Source organism: Lagopus leucura, unplaced genomic scaffold, assembly GCF_019238085.1.
Source record: "Lagopus leucura isolate 7727_CA_CO unplaced genomic scaffold, USGS_WTPT01 Super-Scaffold_1, whole genome shotgun sequence".
Lineage (NCBI taxonomy): Eukaryota > Metazoa > Chordata > Aves > Galliformes > Phasianidae > Lagopus > Lagopus leucura.
The window spans coordinates 36334162-36361725 of record NW_024962250.1 but is presented as its reverse complement, the minus strand read 5'-3'; the positions used below and the strand labels follow the sequence as shown (position 1 = coordinate 36361725).

General features: G+C 41.1%; 1 protein-coding gene across 2 annotated transcripts; it reads right to left on the bottom strand.

Annotated features, from left to right (window-relative positions):
• Positions 1-1407: 1407 nt before the first annotated feature.
• Positions 1408-21009, bottom strand: SGPP1 (sphingosine-1-phosphate phosphatase 1). 2 transcript variants are annotated; one of them, XR_006178615.1, is made up of 4 exons: positions 20422-21009; positions 10690-10779; positions 6982-7714; positions 1408-5534 (listed from the first exon to the last, which is right to left on the bottom strand). XR_006178615.1 is itself a non-coding variant. In XM_042870016.1 (3 exons), the coding sequence occupies exons 1-3, from the start codon at positions 21007-21009 to the stop codon at positions 7163-7165; spliced, it is 1230 nt and encodes a 409-aa protein (XP_042725950.1). In that variant the 3' UTR covers positions 1408-7162. The 2 variants fall into 2 exon arrangements, 1 of the variants encoding a protein (XP_042725950.1); XM_042870016.1 differs by having other exon boundaries at positions 1408-7714.
• Positions 21010-27564: the final 6555 nt, after the last annotated feature.

The following is a 27564-nucleotide window of genomic DNA, read 5'->3' as shown; positions in this document are numbered from 1 at the left end:
TTTTAATGGAACCAAGGGACTCAAGCTCTGCTTTGATAACAAGTGCTTTTAATAGACCTTCTTCCCACCTCCCCATCCCCAGCAACCACAACCAGTTACAAATATCAGTAGAACAATTAAGAACAATTAATTCAAATTGCCAGAGAGGTGAGGTTTAGTTGCATTGGTCGAGGTTTTCACAGCATAGTTCCTTTATCCTATTTTGGGTTTATCCTAAGGAGTTCCTTTGTCAGGACTAACAGAGGCCAAGGAGGCCTTGACAGGACAAAAACCACAACCTCTTCAAGTAGCAGGAGAATTGCATGTCATAAAGTTCTTACCTTATGTAAGAAGTAGAATCCTGCACACCAGCACCACAAAAATCCTTGCAATTAGCACTGCAAGGAGAAACACTGCACGATGCTCAATGAATGGGCTTGAAATAGCATTTCTACTTCCTTTCAAGCACAATTCTCTCCATTCCAGTGTGTGCAGCACTGGTCCTCAAACATCACTTCACTGCTCAAACTTCCTCACTTAGTATTAACTGTACAACTGCAGAAAGAGAACAAGCAAGACTTACAACAACTCACTTCTTTTGCTGCACTTCTCAAAAAAAAACCTTAAAGCTAGAGATGGTTATGCAGATACCAAATTAAACCAATGCTTCTTGATGGTTTGTTTGTTACACAGGAGTTACGGCAATACAATCTGAAGCGTTTGAAATTAGCACCCTGCAATTGGACTCATTTACTAAGGAAGCAGTGCTCATGCAAACATGTTGCCTACACACCCTCTATGAAAAGCTGCAGATATTCAAACAGTCTATTAAAAAACAGCCACAGTCAGCTGATTTTCAAAGCATATTTGGGAGATGAGTTACTGAAAGGTGGGCGGCCCAACAGGATACAAACTCATGGCAGTGAGTTCTCAAAGGATTCTGATTTCAAATAAAATCATCCGCCTCATTAAGCTAAAACTGCAGTGCAAGCACCTATCAGATAGCCACCAGAAACCCAAACTTGAGCACCTTCAAAATTTGTGAAGCTGTTCCTTCCTGCCCACAGCAGGCACTGCTTACAGGCAAAGCAAGTTCAGCCACCACAATAAGAGCTTCTTAACAAATTCTTTCGGTGTGCAACTAGAAGAACATTAAGGAAGGATGCAACTTCAGCCTCTGCATGCAATTTGAACAGTAACTTTATTATTTAATATATGAAACTCAACAGTACCAATGTTAAGACATCTGAATCTTTCTTCACTCTTTTTTCCTGGATGTTTGCACCTAAAACAACACCTCAGAAGGCAACGCTGCCCTAACAGTCCTTCTACATGGCAGCCTGATGCCAGCTGTTTGGGATTTCTGTGATAGTGTTCTACATTTGTATCTGCATCCAACTAGAAGGAAGAAAGACAAGAGAACACAGCTGAATCCAACAGTAGTTTATTACACACTCTTGGCAGATGAAGTTAGACACTTCAGTTACCGTGAATTTATATATTAGTTGACGACTGCAGAAAGTGTACAAGTACAAAAATATCATTAACAATAACCAAAGGTTCTGACATTAACTTCTGAACAGTTGTACCCTATTATACAGCAACCACGTGATCCTCAACCTAAATCAGGGCTTGCACTTGAAAGCACTTTGCGTTCTGTTTAGAATAAAAGCTCTCCAAAAGGTGGAGAGACTGGGGATACAGCCACATCATTTCCCAGATTACTGTCAACATATATCCTTGCCTAATATGGAGAAACCCGGGTTATATTTTATGGATACCTGCTTTTATTGGGGAATACAATAACAAGAAAAATATATGCATAGAATTTTAAAAGCTAAAGTCCAATATGCACAATATTTTTAATATATATTTATATATAGTACTACAGATTTCATACAGATCAAGAATAGGCCAAATTTTGGCCCAATTTTAAGTGCATTATTATAAAATCCCCTTCAGCCTCTGCTCTGACATTTCAAGCTATTAGCTATCAAATTATCTCTTTCAGTGCTGGTATTATAAACACCCCTGTTGTAAAATCTTACTTTCATTTCAGGCCTATCAGCCTTGACTTCCACTAGACTTTCTAATAAAATAAAGTTCTCAAAAAAAAACCACCACATCAGTGACAGGTTTAGTCACATAGTTTAGTCTAAACTGTGAGGGCTTCTTATTTACACTTCTGATTAATATTTTCAAGGTAGCATTCTCCTCTGCACCCTTTACGCTCTTTGACCTTGATTACATCCTGCAAGCACTTACTACTTACTGCTTCATTTTGTTAAATGGACTCTTACCAATATGCAATTTACTTCAGGTACAGAACTAAGTGCAAAAACCATTTTCTAATGCATAATTAACTTGCTTAAAAACTCAGCATCTGATATAAGCATTTTAGAGAACACCTAAACAGTAATACTCTCTCTGCCATGTGATACCTCATTTTGGTTCCAAATTAAGTTTTGTTTGCCTTTGTTTCACAAAGTAACATAGGAGGAACAACATCAGTGACCCAGTTATCAATCAATCTGACTCAAAGTATTCACAGTATATTTTCAGTATGTTCATATATCACCTGGAACAAAAACACACTTAAGCTTTCTACTGGAGTAGAGGGGAAATTTTTCTTCACTTTGAAGGTAACAGCATTGGACCAGGCTGCCCACAGAGATGTGGCATCTCCTCTGGACATACTTAGGGCCTGCCTGGATGCTCTCCTGTGCAGCCAACTGTCAGGAACCTGCATTAGCAGGGTTGGACTACATGATCTCCAGAGGTCCCTCCCAATCCCTACAACTCCGTGAAACTGTCAGACGTGGCATTAAATGATTCAATGTAACTTCCTGACACAAAGTCATCCAAAGCTCCTCAAAGCCATTTGTAGCATATAGCAGGAGAGTGCTTCTGAGTCATATCTTAAAACAAAGGTTGTTACAGAAACTTGAGTCTCAGTAAGCAAAAATCAGTTCTCCTGCCATTATGTCAGCTACTGACAGCATTCTGGATCTTGTTACTCAGCACTGCTACAGTATAGAGGAAAAAATGTCAATTAACTGCTGCCGATGTACAACCAGATCCAGCTGCTGTGAAACAACTTCCAAGTTCAGCTCTTTAAAAGTCATGTAAGAACTGGGATAAGAGATCTTAAGAACAATCTTCCAAATCTCAAAGGCAAGGATATGACATGTACACCTTAGCAGGCAAGTCACCTAACACACACTAATCATTGGATGTATTCAGGGTTCATTCTCAATGAAATATATATGGAACTTGGTGCAGAAATCCCAACAACATTAATAGGAGCTTGACAGCAATGGCCCCTCATACAACTGAATTGTTAAAACATCTTATATTGCATGTGAATCTCCTTTTTGTATTGAGAAAGCAAATACTGAAATAGAGACAACTTTTAACACAACAGATGTATTTACATACAGCATGCAAGGCCTGTTTTATGTATTTGAGCAGCTACAACAGCCACTAACAGCCCTTAAGTATTTACAAGTTCAAAAGAATCCTCACATAAGGAGGATTACAGGAAGTTTAGGACACTCATTAGGAAATAAACAAGAAATGTGTAAAAAACACCAATGAAAGCAATAATAAGATCTAATAGCAGAGGAAAACCTGTCAGCTTTTAAAATCAGGACTATTTAACACTGTTCTGGTAAGAAGCAAACAAAACTACACACCACATTCAAAGACACTGTTCATAAAGAAGTACATCTTCTAACCAATGTCACGTTGGTTACTTTGTTTTCAATTTTTCCTCTAGAAGAAAAGCTGCCTAAGCTTGAGAAAAGTTTCTAAGCAAAGTAACAACTCCCTTTGCTTTGCCAATTTACCTTGATTTTTCATTTTTATTTGAATTTGCAAGGCAAGTAATAAGGCAATGTGACCAAATGCTGAAGAGCCCCGTGGGTGATCCCATAGAAGAAAGATGCTTGAACTGTGGTTCACAGAACAGGAAGCAAAAGTAAGAGCTTTATTGTAAACAAGAAACTTTTCTCATAAGGAAAGGTTCTAGAACTTGCATCTGCCTTGCACTGTGGAACAGGTCAGGAAAACAAATTTCTTATGCATAAGCAGACTGGGACAGACTGCTGTCTCTTCTGTCTCATGGAAAAAAAGAATTGAGTTCCAAATTACACTCTACATTACTTTTAGCTTCAGCTTTGCATTTCAAATGGCAACCAAATAATCCCAATTTAGCTTATATCTTTTAGTAAAAAACGTGTATCTGTACCTGCTTCAATAATGTAGTGTTCTTTCCTAAAGACTTCATAAATCAGAATTGAAGTGAACAGGAATCGACATGTGAGTAATGCTTTTGCTTCACTCCAGGAGATGTATGAAGTACATTGCCCTTCTGAAAAGACACTTCACTACCTTTTAAAAGCTATGTTAAATGCATTTATAAATAATTTGGTACCAGCTGCTGCTCACACTAGAATCATTTTTTTCCACATCCAACTCCAGCAGTAGTTTAGGGAAAAGAAAGCGCTCTGGTTTTACCTGTTTTATTATGACTAATTGGAGGAATCTTAATTTATTTTTGGTTAATAATGAATTAAAATGAAAATATTTCAGTTGGCTTTTTTTTTTCCTTCTGCCTTACAATACTAATCCATACTAGATGATGTTTTGTGCTAAACATGAAAACAGAGGAGTAAAAGTCCATTCATGTAAACTCCACAAAAGCAGCTGCAGCCTTAGCAACAGGGCAGTAATGCTGTACAAAGCAACATCCCAGTACGTTTCCTACAGACCAAACCATGTGCTACATGGAACGTGGCACTCTGAAGTATGTATGAAAATATAAGATGTATACTTTGTGTAGCGGCAGAATAAGCTACAGTGCAATTTTCCTTAGCCCAGTGAAAATCCTACCTGCATTTTCCCCACCCAGCATTCCAGATCTTCCACAACAGGTTCCATTAATAGTACAGCAGAGCAAGCACAGCTACAGAAGACACTGTAAGAACATTCCTATTTTGTAAACTTCAAGTTCCTACAAGTCAAATACGTACCTTAAAATCAGTTTTTGTGCACACATTCTTTCTATGCTACAGTTTAAATATGCTTTACTACAAAATACAAAGTTAAGACGTTTAATGAAAATGTCCTATGTTTTAGGAAAAGTCATCCCATTACTGTCCTCAGACTCTTTTAAAGTAATTGGGACTACAAACAACTTGTTGAGGGCTTTTAAACATAAGGCATTTTGTGTACACTCCTCCCAGCTATTTATTCAGTGACTGCTTTAGTGCTCAAAGCCAAGCCAGAGGAAATCAAAACCCTCAAAACCTTGGGAACAAATTTATCTTTCATATACATTCAGCATACAACTGCAATAAAGGAAAAGACAAAAATTAGAAATATGACTGAATTAAACTAACCATCTTTCACAAGGTAAGATCTTTTCAGCTGTAAAAGAAGTTCAACGCACCATCAATTCTTTTGAATACATTCATAGCTGTGCATTCTGAACTCACATCAGAGAAGTCCAATTTCATGTCCTCTATTGCCAACATATGGAATCTTGGACTGCTCTGAGGAAAGAGATACAAAGTTCTGAGCTCATTCTTCCAGTTAAAAGAACCTCCTGATTGCAAATATTCTGTAAGAAAATGTGAGCTTTGTATTTTAGCCAGATGACTCCCTAACCAAATCATGGTTTTCCTGAAAGAAACACCGATACAAAACAAAGTTAACTCATGTCTGATCAAACAGGAAGACAGCTCTGGCTGCAACACACCAGTTCCTAACATGGAAACAACAAATTGGGTAACAGTAACAGACAAAATGAAACTCAAAAAAGAAGCAAATGAAATCACAATTAAAGGGTCACATCCTGCTCGCCACTGCAAAATGAATCATGAAAAGCCCAAAAGCGCGTAACAGTAAAACCCAGATATGCACAAACCGTTCATGAAGTGACCATACTGTGTTCTGCTCACACCTACCTGCCAGAAGGCCTGATGAATTTACATTGATCATTATCTTACAGCTGAGCTGAGTAAAAGTGATTATTACCTTTTAACAGTGCATTAATGAATTAAAATATTCACTTTTTTAAAGAGCAGGGATATTTTCTAAGTGTATATCTAACAAGCACAGTACTTCTCAATCAGTTTGGAATACTACGTGAGGTCCCTTTCTTAATAGAATGCAGTATTTTTATTGTTTTTATTTTCATACAATTTTGAACATCTTTCCTTTGTAAAAACCATCTCCAGAAAAATATATCCTCTTCAAGGAGCTTACAATACATGTTAAAAATACCTACAAAGAGCTTATTGCCCATTTACAATCTCTTGAGGTCAAGAACAATTCTCATGTCATTTTACATATGCTATTTCAACAGGCTAAACCCTGAATGTTCCAGTTCACTTGAACCTCCTCAGCAACATGGACAGTCACCATTTAAAAATACCTGCCTAATTATAAACCATTTTAAACACAATTAATCTTTTTACATCACAGTATACGTGGCGCTTCTTAATTTAGCAACAGAAAGGCACAGTTATTAAACTGTAAGATACAGTACCTGAATCACAAATGCTCTAGTGTTAACCTACCACCAGTGCAAATCCAGACTACTTACCCTGCAGGGGATGCTAAAAAAAAAAAAAAAAAAAAAAAAAGCTTCTATTTGGAGTGACTTTCTTTTAGAAAACCTCAATCAAATTAAAAGTTTGGTCCGTTAAATATGCCTATTAGCCAAAACATCTCACTCCCACATTTAGGAGATAACTGAGGAAAACCAACTTAGCATTGTATGACCCAACAACTTGAATAAGTTACTATGAAATGGCAAAAAAAAAGGTGAATGCAGCTTTCTGATTAGCTGTCAGACATACATGTTGAAGCATCAACATACACAGATACAGTATGACAGACATTCCAGGTACATTCACTGCATCACACACAGACTTTGTGACAGCAGTAAGTCTAGACATAGCATTTATAGACATCAGCACTTTTCAAGGTACCCACCTTCTGGCCCCACAGCACACCAGAGATGTGCAATGTCTTCTAAATGCTTTGTCTGCTATGTACTGCTGTGGAAGTGAAGACCCTGCTAAAAGCCAAGCTCACCGGCCTTCCCTTAGCAAACTAGTGCACCTCTTCCAAAAGCAACTAGCTCTGTTTTCCTACTTGAAGTGATAAATTTACATCAGGAAAGACCGATGAAGTGGAAGACGCAAGGAACAACAGACATGAGGGAGAAGCCAACCATTCCATACGTGATATAGCGATAGGGCAGCTCAACTTCCATGCGCTGTCTCGCTTTCCGTACGTCATCGTGTGGGATGCGAAATATTTTGCATGCCAGTGGAATAGTGGCTTTCTTCATTGCTATTTTTGTTAGTAAGAGAATTATTACGCCAATCAACAACCTTAATATGGCTTTTCCAAACACAGTCACGGTGAGAGAGGAAAGAGATAAAGGCAGTGTATCAAGAGGGGGATCTAGTTTCACACCCATCATGTAGTTAACATGAGAACCACAGGCTACTCCAGCACCACAGCCCAGTATCTGAGCTGTGTCTCCACGCGATGTGCTCCACGTGTCCAGAGTAAAAGAGAAGATGCCCAGGGCTAAGTGCAGACTGATGATAATTAGGGGCGCATACTTGTAAGTTAAGTTGAAGTCATCAATCAGGTCCACAGCTGGATGGAAGACAATTAAGATGAGAATTGCATACAGAAATCCAGCAATAACATCCTGTTGAGGAGAGAAAAAGATGTTTTCAGTGTAGAAACTATTTTAAAAACATAGTTTAAGTTACATTAGCATGAAGACAAACCCAGCTGCTCCGTTGCTAAACTCTAATTGCAAATTCCCATCTTTTCATATTTACAGGACATGTCTTTTTTGTTAAGGATAAAGGAACTGATAAAGGAACAGAAAAAAGAACAAAGGATCAGGAAAATCCTGATAAAGGAACATTTGATCAAATGATATTGTAGAACTGCCTAACTGCTGGCTACAAGGGTGGCAATGAGTAATGGTAAGGCAGCAGAAGACTACAGCAGCCAGACATTAGAGCAGCAGGGATTCCAAACAACTCCAGATTCAGAATAAGCAACAGCAAAACCAATGAATGCTTCCTATTGTGCAAATACTGCAGAAGAGAAGGGGGAGGAATTTCTTAATACCTGAAGTTCAGTTTTGTCATTTTTTAAAAGCATCTTCATGAAAATGTTCCTCTACTTATTTTTCAGCTTATCACTAACTTTCAGCTACTGTTGATTAATTACTCTGTTACACAGAATTACCTACGAATTTTGTCACCTTTATTTGTTAATAAGCCTGTTGAAGTCTTTGTAGACATGAAAGCACTGAGGCCAAATTACTTTTATCACATGCTTACCAGATTTCCCACACAAGTCAAGAGGTATGATTCCCATCTGCAGTATTTGTGCTGCAGTCTTCGTGCTGCAGTCTTCAATCAATCATTTGTATTCACTTCCACTAACTAAATGCTTGATAAAAGCTCTAATGCAATTTGACTGATACAAAATCAGACCTGCTCATTTCAGAAGCTTCCTACCATTTGCCACCCTACCCCCAACATCATGCAGCAAAGCTCATCTACATTACAGGTAACAAAATTAACAGGATTCACTCAACACTACAGAGATACAAGAGCTCTGAGTAGCCCAGTCTACATGATGCATTGCTATTTCTTGCATGACTTGGTTCAAGGGCATTATCTGTCTTTAACTGAAATAGCAGTGCATCCCAATTGTTCTCCATACAAACGGATCTGACTTGGTAAGCCTCCAATTGCTAATGCAAATCACTCATTGAGCTCTTCCCCAGCTGCCTTATTTTCACATGCTCCTTTTATACTTCCCCCATCCACCAGCTTATTTACTTACTACCAACTTCACCACTTCGTCAGCTTTTCTCCTTTCAGCACTTAAACCTCCTTAGCTATCTTAGATTCAGACTGCCATTTTGTAGTGTTCTTTAGTTTATATATTTTTATATATTACCTGTGTCCATATCTAGTTTGGGTGGGTTTTTTCCTAATTTTTTTTTTATTAAAAATTCTATTTCTCGAGGATGAGAACTTTGTTATTCATTTCTTTTGAAACTTTGATATGTAAAACCCCAGCATATGCTCTGAAACCTGAGCACACACTGACAGCCACTCTATTATCCAACAAAACTACTTCTGCTCTGCAGGGGAAAGTCAGTCTATGCTTTGCTACCTCTATCACCCAATTTTGCACTAAATCTGCTGGAGTATAAATTAACAGAAGCTTGATGTGTATTTTTAGCTACTGTGTCAGTTCTGTAAGTATTCTGCTAAACCTCCACATACAATTTATCTCAAGCAGGTGTGCAGAAAGATCTCTGTAGGATCGGCCTAAAGGAATAATACCTTCTGAGAGAGATACAGAGTACCTCAAGGGCAGATACAAAAACCTTTTATACACAAACTCTGCAGAACAACAAACACATCCCCAACATTCCACTGGTACTTCAGTAAATGCACCAGCCAACTGCAGGAGGCATTTCAAAGTTGTTCCAACTGTGATTCACACAACGTGCCTCTTTTGAGTGGTCTGTAATTCAGTTTTGCTTATACACCTAATATAATCAGTTCAGCCTACATTGCTGTCACACCAGATCATGATTTAGAAATCGGTGCATGCAAGTCTAAAAATGATGGGGAAAAAAATCCAAGCATGAATTACTTTGCCAAAAACAAACAAACAAACAACTGACTTCCAGATGTTGTTCTCACTCCACTTTTGTTACTTGCAGGACTTTCCTAGTTCTCTCCATTCAGTATAAACAAATTCATGCTTGAACAGTGTTGGGAAAGATGATGTAATGCAATCTGAACTCTACTGAATGAAGGCTGACTATAAGCTTTTTTTTCCTGCACTGAAACTGAGAACTGGAAAATGTGAATGACAATTCAGTGACACAAACTTTTGTACAGAATATTAATGCAGACTGCTTCAACACAGCTCAGCAATTAACCTTTAGGTCATGCAACAAGAGCAAATGCAGTCTTAAATATTGTAATCATACACCACTAGTATCCTAAAAAAAACTGAATGAGGGGTACACATTACTGTAAATCTTGATAATGTATTGCTTTACATTCTGCTTACTTTCATTCTGCTTCTAACACCCTCTGAGATCATCTTGTAAGGGGCTTTGTGCAGAAACTAGCAGAACTGCTACCCAAACACAGCAGCCAGGTATTAACATCACTATTTGTTTTGATCTCAAATTTAATAAACATCAAGTCACAGAAATAACAACATACAAGTAATAACAATAACCTGATAGAAAGCTGCTCCAAACTGCTCACTTCTACTGTCCTTTACTGGAGCATCCACTTACAACAGGACAGCCTAATAATTCAGTTAACACGTGTCTGGGTGCCTTGTTCCTTTCTATACACGCTTGCTGCATGCTAAGGACAGCCTAGAAAAACTGAGCACATATGGCAGATCATATTGCTACATGTTTTCTCCACTGAGGAAATGCAAGTATTCTGTTCCTGTAGGTATCCTACAAGTCCTGTATACCCTGCCCTGTACCATGTAGAAGATACTCCAAAATAACGTTAGATACAATGACTGCACTGTAGATGCTCCTGCAATGAAGTTTATGAAGTCAGAAATTAACAGAAGTTGTTAAAATGAAAATTCAGTATGATTATTTCTTACCAAAATGGAATGCATTCCCATATAAATTCTACTGCAGCAAACCAAAGAACACCAGCAGAACGCAAGGATCAGTCCAAACATAAGGGGATACTGGTAGGAAAAGAATTGAAAGATTGTATTAGTGTTTGGGAAAACAAATCACTAAGAAATCTATGATTAACTACATAAATGTAACTTTCAACAACTGATCCATGCATCTCATGCTCATCTTTTTCTTGCCTGAGTTTACCCAAGCCCACCTGGCTACCTCCACTAAGTCTGCTTTTAATTAAGTCAAAATACTATAAAAAAAATCAAACTTCTTCAATTTTTTCCTTGTCCTGTTCCTCTGCACTGAGGCCACGTGAATTTCAGAGCATTAGGACTCCTGGGTTTGGGTTGTTTCATTGTGGGTTTGTTTGTTTTTCCCAGACCAAGCAAGAACAAGTTACCAGATCTTTATAACAGTTCGCCTTGCCGAGCTGCGGTGCTCCAGATTTGAACCACAGCCAGAGTCAATCCTTGTGCTGTATAAGCTGGGGAACAGTTTCACCCTGGGTAACAGGGCTATGATATGCTGGCATTGTCAGCAGCCATCCAGGCAGAATCTAGCAGCTTTACCTTTCTCATGAGAAAGCAGAACTCCATCATTTACTGCTGAATTCAATACCCTGCAGACTGTTTTAGAGGTTCTGCAATCCACGATGTGATCTCCAAGCCAAGGTACTGAACTCCTAGCATAGAAATCTTTGATCTCTAGGAAATCATAAGTTTCTCTTACAAGACTTAATCAAAATCCATCAAATTATCACTAAAGACCTTCTAGGGAAAAAAAAAAAAAAAGAAAAAAAAAAAGATGTTTTCATTGTTATAAAGACTCCTCATTAGGAAAGAACAATTTACTTGGTACTAATTAGCATGTAGCAGAGTGTGGAACCAGCATATTAACTTTTATAGGTTTGGGATGATTGACAGAGCACCACCTCCACATCTGACACCACAGTAAGAAACTCTTTCCTCACCACTGCATTGTGAGATGTTGTGTAAAGCAAGATACAACTTCCCTTTTCAGCTTTCAAAATGCTCAGTAGTTACAAACAAGAAGCAGTCACAAGACAAAGCATTTCTTAAATTGCTTCACTTCCTATATGAAAGCAATGATATCAACATCAACTTTTTCATTATTTTCAATATAAGTAGTTTAAGGGCAGAATACCCACCTCTTTAACCCCTTTAATCAGGTCTTTAATTCACCTGAAGTTGTACATTCTTTGTAAAGGCCATTTAACACATTTACAGACTTTTAAATCAGTATTTCAATGAAAGCCTTAAGTATTAGTGGCTTTCCATATTATCACATCACTCCTTGAATTCTCAGCTTCAGGTTGATCTTAATGAGACAAACCTCAGAGAAAAAATTCCCCAAACTATCAGAAAACCAGGAATTCTACATTTCACACAAAAACAGAAATGATTTTAAGGTGAAACCTATGTGCCCAGCTCCCAGCTGTGCTGCATCTAGTTTAAACTGATTAATGAAGCAAGCAGCCCTTTTTCTACTGCAATTGCCTACAAACTGTACCCAAACAAAGTTACATCCCTAATAACTTATTTCTACTGGAAAGGAGGGAAGAAGCTCGGAAGCTGGAGGTTTGACAGGAAGACTAATGAAGTGACAGGACCAGCAGGGTACAGCAGCTAATGACACTGCTATGATAAGTTTGGATGGCGCAGGGGATGATGTTAGAGCATCTAACAGCAAGAGCCTCAGAAGAAGGAACACAAAGAAAGGTGTATGTGAGGAGCCGTGCTTTAAGAGCTCTCAGCAAGTCATTATTACAGCAGAGGGACAGGAGAAAGTCTGGAAATGAAGCGATTGCTCGCAGGGATTCTCACAGAATCACCAAGGCTGGAAAAGACCTACAAGATCATGCAGTCCAACCATCCACCCATCACCAACAGTTCTCACTGAACCATATCCCTCAACACAACATCCATACGCTCCTTGAACACCTCCATGGTCGGTGACCCCACCACCTCCCTGGGCAGCCCATTCCAGTGCCTGACCACTCTCCCAGAGAAACAGTCCTTCTCAAGAGAGGCATAAGGGGAAGAAGCAAGCTGTGTCACTAACTCCCACTTTGAAGAAAGTTTTGGAAAGAACACCTGGCTCTCACACTGCTATATACGTATAATTTTTTTATGCTGCTGAGAACAGTTCTCCATTAATACACCTAAAAACACTGGACAGCCTGGTTCATCTGCACCAAAGCATCTGAGCTCTTGGATACAAAGACTTTCCTATCATGCCCCCAATAAAAAGCCAATTATATATTTTACAGTGGTTCACATATTCTTAAACACAGCAGAATTTTTAACCGAACCCCAAGCAAATTACTCTTACTGAAATAGTTTTAGTATGACCTGCCAACAAACGTGTCCACAGTATGAAGCACATTCTGACTGTTGTTCCTTTCAGTGCATGATGCTGATATTTGTAGAAGTCCTAAACCCAGCCAGTTTCTTTGCACCCAGATGAGCTTACTCACCACTGTGTGTATCACACAGAACAGTCTCCAGCCCACCAGAAAGCAGCAGACTACCAAAACAACAATTATTCTAATTTCCATTGGAATAATATTCCACAATGAAGTAGTTAAGTAGATTCCCATGATTAGCTCCCACACAAACCATTCCCTTCCCTGCTCCCAACAGGCACATGTAGGCAACTGTTGGGTTATGAAAACTGATAAGTTACTTTACTGATATAAAAAGAAGCTTCAGATAGACATAAATACGTATAAGATGAAAGAATAAAATTTGACCTAAGAAACGTTTTAGCCTTCATCTGTCCTGCCTTACTCCAGTATTATTTCTGCACTCCCTGCACAGCACACACACAACTGATATGATTTTCCCAAACCCCAAAACCCCCCTGTGGAGCATCACGAAGCTGTAAGTATGTGCTGGGGCTCCAGAGTTTGCTGGATTTCTGCTAGGGAGGTCAGCAGAACCACCTCCCCTGTTAGAACAAAAATAAAGCATGATATCCTGCTTCTCCAGGGCCTGTTTTCACTCCTGCCTTTTAAAAGCAACCACTAAGATCAAGAATTCTTAAGCTGGTCCTACCAGTTTGGTGTTTTAAGATCTGCCTCGAGGTGATACGGCAATGGCATATTTTGTTCTCACACAAGGAATACGTGTACCAGGTGACTAAAGGAGAATATTAGCACTCTCGCATGCTTTGCAGCTCAGTCAGAACACTGCTCAGCACCACGTCAAGCTGTAACACCACCTGGGGACATCACTGTGATCCTTAAAAAGTGAAAAGAATGAAGTATTAGCAAGCACTTTCCAGATGATGTTTCATCTGGAGAACAATGTGCCATTTCAGTATGTTTACGTGCACACAGTGAGGTAACACCATTCATAACCTCCCACTGTGTAGGCATATGAAATCCCCCAAATATCATTTATCACTTACTGGCATAATGCCTCGAGGGTATTACCATGTGTTATCAGGCCTGCTTTACAACAAACCATGTTTCTCACAGCTCCTCTCTCAATCACAAATGAATCTTCAAAGAAAGAAACAGCTTCTAAGATGCTTTTGCCTTAAAACAGGCACATGTTATGGAATATTCAATTGAAAATGTTAATAGAAACAAATCAAGTGTTCACAGAATACATGCCTATGCTCTGTAAAACTTATTAGATATCTCAATTGCTTCTATGCCAACAGTTTTGAATATGTTGAATACTGACAGAACTGTGTAAGGCAGTTGTTTTTCTAAAGTAAAAAAACTTGTAACTTGAAATTCTTAGCCTTATATTAAAAAGCTCACCTAGTTCTAAAGCTGAACTTTAAAATCACACATTGACTCCAAGGCAACATTTCTCCTTGAGGAAAGCACCCACTTTTCACATTAGATCAAATCACCGACCTCCACCTCACACAAATCTTTCTCCAAAATCCAGAACAAGACTTGGGTAACATGCATAAACATGTAGCACACCAAGCACTCCAAGGAGAAGTAGAGGCAGATGGAATTGACAGCACAGATAAAAAGAAATGCAACACATAGTCAAGCTGCAGCCATTGGCATTTGGTTTTTAAATGTTTGCATTGATGCAATGCGTTATGTGAAGGCAAAGCATCTCCATCCTTTTATTTGTAAACCAGGGACAGATCAGGAAGAGTGTTTTTAAAAAACAGAATTGGACAAAGTACAAACAAACTGATGTACTGAATTCACACCTTCAGTTAAAGGTCTGGCAATAAAACTGACTACCAGAATGCTGACCTTCCCACAGGCCTCAGTTTTGTTCCCACATCCAGAATCTTGTTCCAATCGAGTACGCAGAACCAAATCAGTACTGTTTGGAAAACAGCAGTGAATCCACTCCCAGTTAAGTTCTTTAGCATTGTATGCCTTGTGCTTTCAATGGAAAATTCCCATTTTCTTTGACCACATCCTCCAAAGAGAACTTGTGAGCTTCTAACTGCATCACACAGCACATGTCCTCCCACCCCTTAGCTGACTTCATGCCAAGAGCCTCAATAACATAACCATTGTTTTAAAATGCTCATAAGGAAACAATCTGTCTGAAAAGCTTTGACCTCGGTCAGAAAAGTCTTTCTTTTAGAATGGAACATTTGTTAAACATACTCTAGATGCTCATTTCTTCACAGTTTAAAAGCACATTCTGTACTAAGTTTCCAGTACCCGCAAAGGGCTCCAAATTAATTTTCAAGTATATTGAATCTTCTACAGTATGATTTTAAAAGATCACTGAATAAGAAGTCCAAATCTCAGGTTGAGTTTGAATTTGGGCCACTTAGAAGAAAGAATAGGAGCAGCAATTGCAGCACCATGCTTTTACCAGGAGGTCTGGGCTACATATTGGTGACAGTCATCTGAAAAGCTATAAACAATTTTGACAAAAACTACTGAGATGCTCTTTGGCCACATGAGTACAAAACACAGCATTATTTTCTTTCTTCCACTGATGAATCTTGACAGCAAAAGGCATAAAAATCTGAATGCTGTATGACATTATTAGAATCTTCTCTTTAAGTTCCAAGATAAAGATTTCAGTGCCAACCTCATAGAGAGCTACAGGCTTAATTCTCCACTAGGTATCTGAAAAGAAATCAGGAGTTAAATAGGAACATGAGCCTGTCCTTTCTCCTTGCAAGCATCAGAAATAACCTCCCTCCCCACAACCCACAAGAATCACCTGGGACTTCTTCTGTTTATACCCTCAAAACCTGAAAAATAGTTTTTTCTGCAAACTGATGTTCTACACTACTTAAAAATTTGCTTACGTGGAACTGAAACATATTTAATGCTGATCAACACAATTCCATAGGACAGGCTGCTTCACAGCCTTAGCACAGACCCCCCAATGGATCTGTAGCAGGCTGCTATGCTCAGCTAACACAAACTTGTTAAGAGTACATGCATCAAACAGGCCTCACCACTCTTGCCTAGCTTTCTGCACAAAGAAGCTACATTCACGTGGGCTACAAAATACACCAACTCAAACGCGCAGCACAGGGCAAATTCTTCCAAATTCACAATTCTGTCTCAAGATCTCTTTACCATGCAAGTATTTGGGGCTTTCAGATCACCTCTTCAGCCAGGCTTCCCACATCAGAAGGGTTTGGGGTTGATTGCTTAAGAAAAACGTAACTCAGAGAAGCACGCATGTCGCTCCCTGTGCAATCCCCACGATAGCAGCCTTACGATGAGACCATTTACCCAGCACCAACAGTTAATCATTCCCAGGGGTATCTAACAAGTCAGTCTCTTGAAACAGAAGAGGCAGACAATTCTAACACTAAAACACAGTAGTGGTTCAACTGAGTGATGCAGAACTCTCTGAAATCCCAATACAGAGCCTGTCCAACCCACCTCATTTTATCAGATTCAACAGTGTTGCATGACAGAAGTGATGGTGCAAATGAAAGACTTCTGGAAGGGTGCTTGTGTTGGTACCACATTGCACACACAATTTGTACTGTGGAGAATCAGCATGGCATTAAGTAAATGAAAACTACAAAATGCTTTGAGACGTGTCAGTCAAAGCAGCAGTTACAAAATGCTTGGGCTCTGCTGGGAGTCCAGTTGTAGGGCTTCATAGGCCACCATTCTCATCAGTGGAGTCATTGTTAGAGGGATTTGTATGTACAGCACAGGCAGACAGGGAGGATAATTCTGTCATGCTCAATGATCTAAACTGCTTTGCAAGATAAGCCCTACCCAACAATGTTAGTTAACACAATTAAATGCAAACTGCTCATTGATCAAGGCTCCATGCTCCCACTGAACATCAGTTTAACCAAGAAACACAGGAAGGCAAAGCCCGTAAGCCAGAAACTGTGGCCAAAGCCAGGGTGTACTAACTAACTAATCAGGCCTAACTCAAGCACAATATCTAATTGAAATCAGCAGCTCAAAGCCATCAATTAAAGTTTAAATAAAACTTTTTCCCCACAGTCTCACATTAAGGCTTTTGGAGATCTGGCAGATGACAACCAGCAGTTCACACCATCTCTTCCACCCCACTCACAACACTGTTTTGAGCCAACCTGCATCTCAGAGAAAGCAGGTTTCCTCCAGTGTGACGGAGGAACTGCATTCCTTACGTTGCATGGCGATCTACAGCCTCTGTCTGTCCTTAAGCATCTGTCCTCCTCTTTCAGGGTATCAGAACATTCAAGATGGGAAGAAAGATACCATTTGTAATACTCCTTAATTGGTGATTTCATCTTTGTAATTCAAGCTTACCTAAATGTCTTTGGAACAGGTAGTGCATCCAACTGAGATTTAAAAATATATCTAATATTTAATAAAACGATGCAAGAATCAAAAGTTTCAGGCAGGCTCTCATAACAAAAGGACAAAGTGAGAAACCGCACTAGAAAGAACAGCTAGCTATCATTCAACTTAACATCTGACTTTCATCTAGAAGAAAACACTTGTGCACTTTCACAGGGAATGTTCAGTGCAATCACATTTAAAATACACCATCTCTCCAAATATTTTACTTCAGTAACTGCATTTATTAGCAAATATTTTACTTTTACTATATGTAACCTAAACTCCTTCTGAATACAACATGAAATGCAAGTCATTGTGATAGGATTAATGATAGACACTGAATAATAGGGAATCTTAAATTTAACAATTTAAAAGAAAATCAATTGGAAATGAAATGTTGTGCTTCCAAATGGGCGATTTGGGCTGTACCTAGGAAAAATAAAGAGCAGATTTTCCTTGTACTCTATATTGTTTAAGGGAAAGACTAACAGACCTTTTGATAGAAGAGTATTACACAATACTAGGAAGTCATAACCCAACGAAAGCAAACTCCAAGTAAGTTATACAGGAAAGCGATTCCCCTTTCACTTGAGTAAGTTCTCCTGGGGCAAGAGCAGATCTCTTTGGTGTAAGAAAGCCCCTGAAGTGTCCAACTCATTTACTTTTACTCTAGGAAAGCCTGCCAAGAGTTACAGCTCTACCTCCTAAAACTCAGCCCCATCCCACTACGATTGTTCTGAACAAACACTGCTAAGATTTGGAGTCGTAGTTACCACGATAAGGTCTGTGTAATGCTTGCTTATACTGAGTACAGAGAAACATCAACATCTGCAGCAAGTTTAAAATCTAACCACCTGTACCTGCCGATACACATCTGCAACTTAATAGCTTGCCATTAACAGCTTGCCAAGTAAGTTAGATGTCAGTTCCAACTGCTTTTGTTGGTGGTGGTTTTGGTTTCAGGCATCTTTTTGTTAATAGTTTTTGCTCTTATTCTTTTTGGTTATTTAAAACTCTTCTATTTACAAAATAGCACAACAAAAAGTTCTCACATAGATTCTACCCCTTTTTCAAAGTCAGTAAAACATGGAAAACAGCAGGAGCGTTAGATGAAAGCTTAATTTCTATTCGAAATGTTGAATATCTTTCAGTACATCTTACGGGTTAACTTTTAATATCTAGAAATAATTTTTAAAGTCAGAAAGATTTTAAATGGTAGAATCTGGTTTCAGAAAGATCTGTTTTTCAAACTCATTTCATAGGAGGAATGAAATCATCTGAAGACTTGCTTTGCTCCCTCATTTCTTAAGTGTGTTCTAAGTGAAGAAGAACAAGGCTGTCTGCATATAACTTCTTAATACACATTCATTAAAACTGTATCTAGCCAATTAGCACAGTATTTCACGGACTGCAGTTGCAGAACTAGCAAAGAGGAGATTGAATCCAGTTCACTGCCAAAAGAACTATTTTACACATTGTCAATTTGCTGGTTTTTAAGAGCAATCAAGGCAGGTTCTGCTTAGTACATATGTCATCAAAATCTGTGCAAAAATAATCTACTGATACTACTAAATGAGCTTTCCTACACATACAGAAAAAAAAATCCCATTCATCTTTTATAGACATCCCTCTCACATCTAAGAAAACCAATAATATTCAGATATGTAGACAGCCCTAAAAACCAATTTCATGACGAAGCACCTCAGAGTGCTTCGAGCAGAGTGCAGAAATACATTTATTTCATGAATACGCACAACGTGTGAAACAAAAGCCTGCCAGGCTGTAGCAGAGTAGGCCATCACATCTTCCTAGCAAAGAATATGAATCCCCAACAGCTTTCTTCTAGGAATGCTGCACCATCTCACAGAAGTAGATATGTAAGCTCTGGTTAAAGAGAAGACAAACACGTCACAGACTCCAACCTTCATCTCCTTCTTTCCTCTTGGGCACCCATTTAATACACTGAGATAAAGCCACCAAGCGGAGATTGCAAACCATCACTGGAAGACAACAGTTCAGCTTCTGCACAAAGCTTAAGAAAAGAACTCTCTTTACCAAGGCGGCACACATGGCTTAAAACAATCAAGTTTCATAACAGAGTTTGTAAATATTAACTGCTTAAAAGTAGAACTATTACTTCAACTTTATACATAGAGCCCTCAAAACCTCACACTGAGTGTTTGTCACCTGGAAAAGCGTTCTGCCTCACTTACTGCAGGACCTGGCGCAGTGATTTAGAGGACTGAGTGCACGTCGGGCTTCCTTTGGAACCCCTGCTGTCGGCCACACAGCTAACAGCGTGCCACAATGCAGCCCGTGCCGCAGCGTGCACAGATGGCCAGCAGCATTCCTTCAGCTTCGTGCACTGCCTCACAGTGCAAAAGACCCCCGAGTGCTTAGAATCATAGAACAGCCTGGGCTAAAAAGGGCCACAATGATCACCTAGTTTCAATCCCCCTTCGATGTGCAGGGTCACCAAAGGTTTGGATATTGATTCCTGCTAATTATTGGCACGTTAACAGCTATAAAGCCATTCGAAATTAAGCATAAGCCTCAAAGCAATAAATGAGCATCACCAGTTTACAGGCTGCTCAACTAAAAATAATGAGTTAAAGAAAAGGCAAACTGATTCAAGCTATAAGGTGACTCGAGGCAAAGCAGGCTCAGCAAAAAGCCCTTCAGCTCCTGGCTCCCCACCAAATTCTCAGTCAGTAGAACCAGAAGCCTATACAAACATCGGATGCCTATCGCAGCTGCGTGCACAAACCCTACAAGAGAAAAGCTGAAAAACCTCACGGGAACAACGCGCCCGTTTTTAACGCAGACTTGCAACGCACGCAGAGCTGACCGCTCACTGCAGAAAAGGGGCAAGAAGGAAGGAAACACGGCACGCCACAGCCTCACAGGACGGGGAGCTGAGCGTTACCTGCCAGCGGCCGTAGCTGAGCAGCAGCAGAGCCAGCGGGATGGCGGTGCCCGACATGGCGTGGGTGGAAGGCATGCTGTACTCGGAGTTGTAGAAGACCTCCAGCTTCACCACGGGCGGGGAGGCGGGCCGCGGCCAGCGGATGACATCCTTGGTGCACTGCCCCAGGTACATCACCCACACCCAGATGATGATCAGCCTGCGGCCCAGCCAGGCGTCCAAGTTCCAGATGCAGAAGGGAAAGAAGAGGATGTAGAAGAGCTCGTTGCCCAGCTCGGTGCCTAAGCTGAAGAGGTAGTAGAGGAAGCGGCTGCGGGCGTTGAACTCCTGGCAGCCATCCTCCTCCGTCAGGGAGTTGCGGCGCGGCCTCCGCCAGCGCCGTGGGGCGGCCGCGGCCCCTCCGGGCACGGCCCCGTTCCCCGCGGGATGCCGCCGCCCTCCCGGGGGAGACCCGCCGTTCGCCACCGGTCCCCGGCTCCCGGCCCAGCCCGCGGGCCCCTCCACCCCGCACAGCCGCTGGAAGGCGGCCACCCCGCGCGGGTCTTGCAGGTTGGCGGCCAGCCGGGCCAGGCGGCGGCATACGGCCATGGCGGGATGGACGAGGCCGCCGCGGCGGCGGGTCGAGGACGGCTCCGGAGGCGAGGAGCTGAGATGGGTCGAGGAGAAGCGGGGCAGCTTAACGCCCGGAGGGACGGCGGCTCGGGAACAGATCTCCGAATCGTCGCTGGCCGGAGGACGAGACGCAGCGCCCCGCGCGCCCGCCGCTGCCGCCGCCCCCGCACAGCGGCGCCTGCGCGCTGCTCCCGCCCATACGGGCGGAGTCCCCCCTGAGGGGAGTCCTTGCGGCGCGGATTGGCCGTGATCCCCTCTAGGTCCCGCCCTCAGGGGAAAGGGAACCAATCAAGGCTTGGCGCTGCCTGGGCGGTGTGCCTCGGCCTCGAGCGTGAGGCGTGGAGGCGGCCGCGGGCGGGGTGTCGGCGGTCCCTGCCGGCCCTGAGGAGCGCGGGGTTGGCGGTTCGTCCGCCTCGGCAGCAGTCCTGTAGAGCTGGCTGTCCTTCCCTCTGCCGCAGGGCTCCTTGATGCTCCTGGCTGTCCCAGCAGTTGTGTTTCTGGACTCAATTATGCCCTAGTACGTTTGTACTTCGCCTTAAAATCAGGAGGCTAAACAAGTGTTAAATGTGCCTCTCCTTGCTGCTTTTGTGAGCAGCGCGATCCAACTGGCACTGACCATTACAAGGACTGTAGGAAAGCTGGGCCAACTGGCACTGACCATTACAAGGACTGTAGGAAAGCTGGGCTGAAGGAGGACGTATCTGAGGAGAAGGCCCAGCCTTGTGCAGTACTTACAGCAGTGACCTGGAAGCAACTGCAAAAAGTCATCTCAAAGATTAATGGAGGCTTGAATGAAAAATGGCTGGAATGTTGGTAGAAACATCACATCCAAACAATGAGCCGGGATCACACTCTATCAAAGAGCCAAGTGTGGAGGCTGTAACTATCAGATATAAGGCTAAGCCCTGGGAAGATACTGGCACAGAGAGGGACTTAGGGTTAGAATAAATGAGCATTTTCATAAGGGCTCTGCCATACAATGCTATGACAGAAGAGAGAAAAAAGGATCAATCAGGGTATAAACAATGGAATAAAACAGTGCTCATTGTACTTCTCGTGTTTGGCCTCAGCAGTGCCTTCCACAGGACAGTTCATACAGTTCTGGTTTTCATTTCTGAAGAAGCATATTGGGAAGTAAGAGAACAAGCGCTCAGGCAATAGGCTCTGGTGTTTAGGAAAAAAGGCCTTATGCTGGAGGTTTTAAGAACTAAAGCTGTTAGAAGTAATCTAAAGGAATTGAGATTGCAGTGTATAAGAACATTCCTGGGGGAAAGTACAGGATATTAAAGGCTTCTTTAATCTATTGAAGAAAGGCGTAACAAGAAGCAGCGGCTGGAGGCAGGCATTCAAATGAAATAAGACACACATTTTTATATGGTTAACCACCAGAAACCATTCCCAAGAGAAGCTGAGGATTCTTCATCATTTTATGCCTTCTGTTGAACATTAGAGCATTCCTGGAAATTATTTTTTACCCAAGCAGAAGATACACTTCAGTTTATTGGATGAATACAGGTTGAAATCTGATGGTCTGTGATACGCATCGTGTCAGGTTAATCTAGTGGGACCTTCATGTTTTAAATTTTAAAGGCCTGAAGCAGACATTTCATTAATAACCATGAGCATTAGAGTCTTTTTTTTTTATTTGTCCTTGCCTCGAAATACTTCCGCTCAATAAAAAACTGGTCAGAATTTAATGCTTGACTGCAGAACTGAGACAAGGTCTGGGGGTTCTGGCCATTTTACTTCCCAAATGTGCCCCTCTTGGGGTTACTTAGAAAAAAAAAATCACTGCATTTCCATTTAGATTTCTGAAGGAATAGATCCTTACACAGAAATTTCATATAAAACCTGGATAACGATCCTCCCAGAAATATTTCACATCGAGCACATCAATTATGTAAAATTGCCTCAAGGCTAAGAGGTTCAGAGAGCACCAAATGAATCCTGATAGATCATCCGTATTGTACATTTTATGTATTTATATGTTGCGTGTTTGCATTCTAGAGTCTTAACCTCACTTGAGGCATTATCATGGCATAAGCAATGATATTGCCAGTGGAAGGGCTGTTATTATTGAAAGAGGGATAAATGGAAGATGAACAGTGTTTCAGATTAGCAGCTTGTTGGAGAAACACATACAAAAACCCACCCCTGAAATGGTACGTGGTAAATTTTGCTATCTTGAGATGAAAGGTGTGCTGCCATTTCTCTGCCTTCTGAGAAATGTGCAATGTTAATCCTGCAAGACATACATTATTCCTAATTTAAATGCTTCCCTTTTTCCTGGATCCCGAGCAGAAAATGCAAAAGCAGAAGCTGAAAAACAAGCTGCCGCCTTCTTTTGTGTTTTCTTTTTCCCACAGCCAAGACACAATCTCCTCTTAAATACAGAACAAACTGAAATCTGGTAATTAACTTGATGATGAATTTTGGAATGTGATCTGAATAACTGTGCCGGCAAAACAGTCACTGTGGTTATAAAGGATGTAGTGAAACTTGTCTTTATGGTATGCTCTCGGTAACATAAAAAGCTCAAAGTCTTTATGTGTGTGTGGTTGAAACTTTTTACTTCGACTTTGAACTATTAGCGTGAAAATTGGATGGCACTGAAACTGAGGAAGGTTTTAAGTTTCTTTTGTGTTTTTGAAGTGAATAACTGCTGCCATGGGCACTCCATAAGGAGCAGTGCAGTGCACCCTACCACTGAAATGTGTTTCTTTTCGCTGTCTGCAATAGATGGACCCAAAGCTGTTGTGCATACCTTTCAGCTGATAGTGCAAGCGTGACGTTGTACCACATGCATTTCCACAAGTGGCAAACCAGCATACTCATGGCCACATTCCCAAAGACCATAAGATCCAATGGGACAGCTGTAGGACTGGTGGCCTAGGAGGTACAGAATACATCACACTCACAGCTGCTGCCGTGACCATCCTGTAACATGACAGAAACAGAGTCAGCAGTCATTTATGAGGCAGAACATCTCACTTGCTGTCCCTGCAGATGGCCTCTGGTTTCTGGGTGTATTTAAGGCACTGGTTCTGCCTTACAAAGCCCTAAAACATTGGAGAACCGTTTATCTGTGTCATTGGCAGCCAGCTGTTTTTCTCTTGTAGTGTAATTGAAGGAGCAGGTGGCAGGGCGTTCTCCAGAGCTGCAGGGCTTGTTTTCTGTCATCGTCTGAAATAGCTTGAATTTGGTAATTTATTGTGCACAAAGCATCTGTTTGTTAGCTTTCTTTTGAAGAAAATGAAAATAATTTCCTAGCAAGATGGAGGACAGAAAGGAGAGGCTGGAGAGGTCTGGATGCCTGTTAAAATTATTATTCCAAGGCTTCTTGGAGTTTGTTGTATTGCTAATAATTTTAACGTACCTAGAGTTAGAGGCAGGCTTCTTTTTGATAATTTGGGATACAAACAAATAAATATGTGCTTGTCTATTGGCTACGTTATTCCCCATGGCTATAAAAATGTTGGGTAGATTGGGAAGAATAAGGCTTGGTTCTTCTGTTTCTTGTTGTTATTCATTGCTGTGCTATAAAGTTTACCAGCTGCAATAAAAAAGGAGTTCAGTGACTTGCTGCAATCCCCTAAAGCCAGTTTGGCCTGGTTGTGCATTTATGCCTGCTGGATAAAGCTAAAAGTTAAGTGTGTAAGAGTGCCTTGTTATTCTTTGTTTGCTTTCACATTGCTTTCCACCTGTTATTGGCTTTTGTAGATCTGTTAAATTCTTTAGGCAAGTATCACTGTTCACACACTATTAAGTTGTTGCAGTATTTTAGTGTGGTAGGGGAAGGTTGCTGTGTGCCTCAGGAATCTCAGCTGTTGGCAGAGGAGATACATTGAGTCAGACTGGCCCAAATAGTGGCAGGAACATCAGCAACAGAAGCAGAAAGTCCAAGCTGTGTTTAAGTGGTGAATGTTTCACTTTAGAGCCTGGATTTTCCAGGGAATGGACTAAAGTTACTTTAGTTTACCTTGGGGTGGCGGAGCACAAACTTCCGTGGCACAAGATGTACTTTATATCACACTGCTGCCTCAGTGGGTGAAGGCTGAGTGTGCCCATGGTCACTCAATCTCCCCAGCTCTTTGTTTTTAATCCACATGTCTGTATTGGCACATTGTCTTGGAAATGCAGTGATTAGGTGACTGCATGCAGATGCAGAGAGTACAGTTTTATAATTTGCTACAGCAAACAGGAATAAAAGATTTAAGTAGTAAAAGAGGCTGTAGTGATATGATCTCCCCTGCAGAGTCATTCTGGGAATGCAGTTGGTATCACAGAATCACATATAGGATTACAGAATCGTGGCTGAGGGGTTGGAAGGAACCTCAAGAGATCATCAAGTCCAACTCCTCTGCCAGAGCAGGTTCCCTGCAATGGGTCACACAGGTAGGTGTCCAGTCAGGTCTTGAATATCTCCATAGGAGACCCCATGACCTCTCTGGGCAACCTGTTCCGATGCTCCGTCACCCTTTCTGCAAAGCTTTTCTTCCACATGTTAGTACAGAACTTCCTTGGTTCAAGTTTTTAGGCCATTACTTGTCTCATCGCTATGCACCACAGACAGGAGCCTGGCCTCATCCATTTGCCTCCCACCTCCCTTTAGGTATTTACAAACATTAATTAATTCCCCCTTCAGTTTTCTTTTTCCCCAGGCTGAACAGACCCATGTTTCTCAGGCTTTCCTCCAGGTCCTTCATCATCTTTGTGGCTCTTCGCTGAACAGTTATATTGTTATAAGTTCTTCTGTGAACTTAATTCCAAGTGTTCAGCCATATCACTGGCCACTTCAAGCATAATTCAGATAAGGTGACCTTATTTAAGGCATGTTTCTGTTATGTTAAAAATGAGATTATTCTCTTTTTTTTTTTTTTCTTTCACATCGTCTTTAATTATTTTATGTCCTCAATAGCATTATGAGAGTGCCTTGCAGTCATTACTTGTTCAGTCCATAGCACTGTTTCATGGGGGACTGGTATGCATAATTCCTCTCCACTCTGATTTACGACTAGGAAGAGATACAGGCTTTTGAAAATTTCATTAAGCTTAAATTTGTTCCGTTTTCCCAAGTTCCCTCAATTTTAATTATTATAATTGTTTAACATGTTGTCTTCATGATGAGAAATTGGAAATCTTTCTCCGAAGAGACTAACAAGCAATGAAAGCCCCTGGGTGTTTTGCCTCTTAAGCCCAAGATTTGGAACTCAAAACAGTTAAATCTGGGAAGGTGGGAGAAGTTTGTTGCTTCGTGGGTGGGTAGAGTTTGTTTTCTCTTTTTATCAGGAACAAGGAATCAAACTCTGAGGAGGGAGGTTTGATTCTGGCTTTTTCAAATGTTCAGGTTAATAATATTTAGCTGTAGGAGTGAAACTCATTTCTAGAAGGTGTTTCTTCACTCTGCCTACCAGGGATTAAATAGAACAGTTTGTTTTCACTTGGAACAGCTGACTGCCTTCAATCCCATGCTCTACTTTATTAGCCACAACATTTACACATTGAAAAGACGAACTGGTTGCTAACCCAGGGCATGCATTCCTACCTGTAAGTTCTTTTATAGCTATATTTTATTACTAACAAGGCATCAGAGAAGGGATGGAATGAAAAATACACTCGTGCACAGCTCTTAACCAACTCAGGGCCCTGAATGAGAAGGCTTCTTTCACATATCATCTGAGCATTTCTGCTTATACAACACCTGCAGCCTTTTTATCACCACAATATCTGCAGATCCCTTAGAGATATTTGTCCTCATTAAGGCAGGAATGAGTCCTTTCATGCATATTTGCATCAACTGGAGTTATTGCATATTGAGTGGATTTTTGGGTGCAAGAGCAGGAGTTACATCAGTACCTGCAAACCAGCTGTGCTGCAGGTGAAATGAGGGCTGGGCGCCTGGGACAGCAGGAAGCAGATTCTTGTTGGAGCATGCAGGGAGCAGCAGGGATCCCAGCTCCAGGATCCCCACTGGCACAGCCCATGAGAACATACAGCCCATGAGAACATCTCTCTGATCCTAGGAGCTACACCAGAAGTAAGCACATCGCAAAAAGAGGCTAGATGTGTTCTGATTCCTCAGACTCATCAAACGGTCATGTCCCACACTTCACAAATGGAAAGGAAATATTGGGGATCAATCTGCAAAGGAGGTGCAGGAGAGTTTACCATCCAGGAACATGAAAAGGAGGAGAGATGGAGGTTGTTCACTTCCTGCCCTCAGTTGAAGCAGGGGGAGAAAGGCAAGGCAGAGATTTGATATGTTATGGGAAACAGTATGTGGAGCATAAGATACAAAAGAGATGGGAATTTGCCTTAGCATGTGCACTTACATGTTTTAATCAGTTCCAGACATTTTTTCATGGAAAATCCAAAATTGTCAAGATTATGAAATGGAGCCGATTCATGTTCAAGGGTGCGTCGAGTTACTCATCATTGGAGTAGGAGCACTGAAATCTTCCTAAGGATTCTTTCTGACAACATAGTTTCATTTTCTGTTCAGAGGTGGAGAAGAAGCCACAAGCCACAAAT

Excerpts from the sequence above, each read along its gene's own strand:
- SGPP1 (XM_042870016.1), bottom strand. The coding sequence starts at position 21,009 with ATGGCCGTATGCCGCCGCCTGGCCCGGCTGGCCGCCAACCTGCAAGAC. Across the intron at positions 10,780-20,421 it reads TCAGCTACGGCCGCTGGCAG|TATCCCCTTATGTTTGGACT; the intron begins GTAACGCTCAGC and ends TTTTCCTACCAG. Across the intron at positions 7,715-10,689 it reads TGGGAATGCATTCCATTTTG|GATGTTATTGCTGGATTTCT; the intron begins GTAAGAAATAAT and ends TCTCCTCAACAG.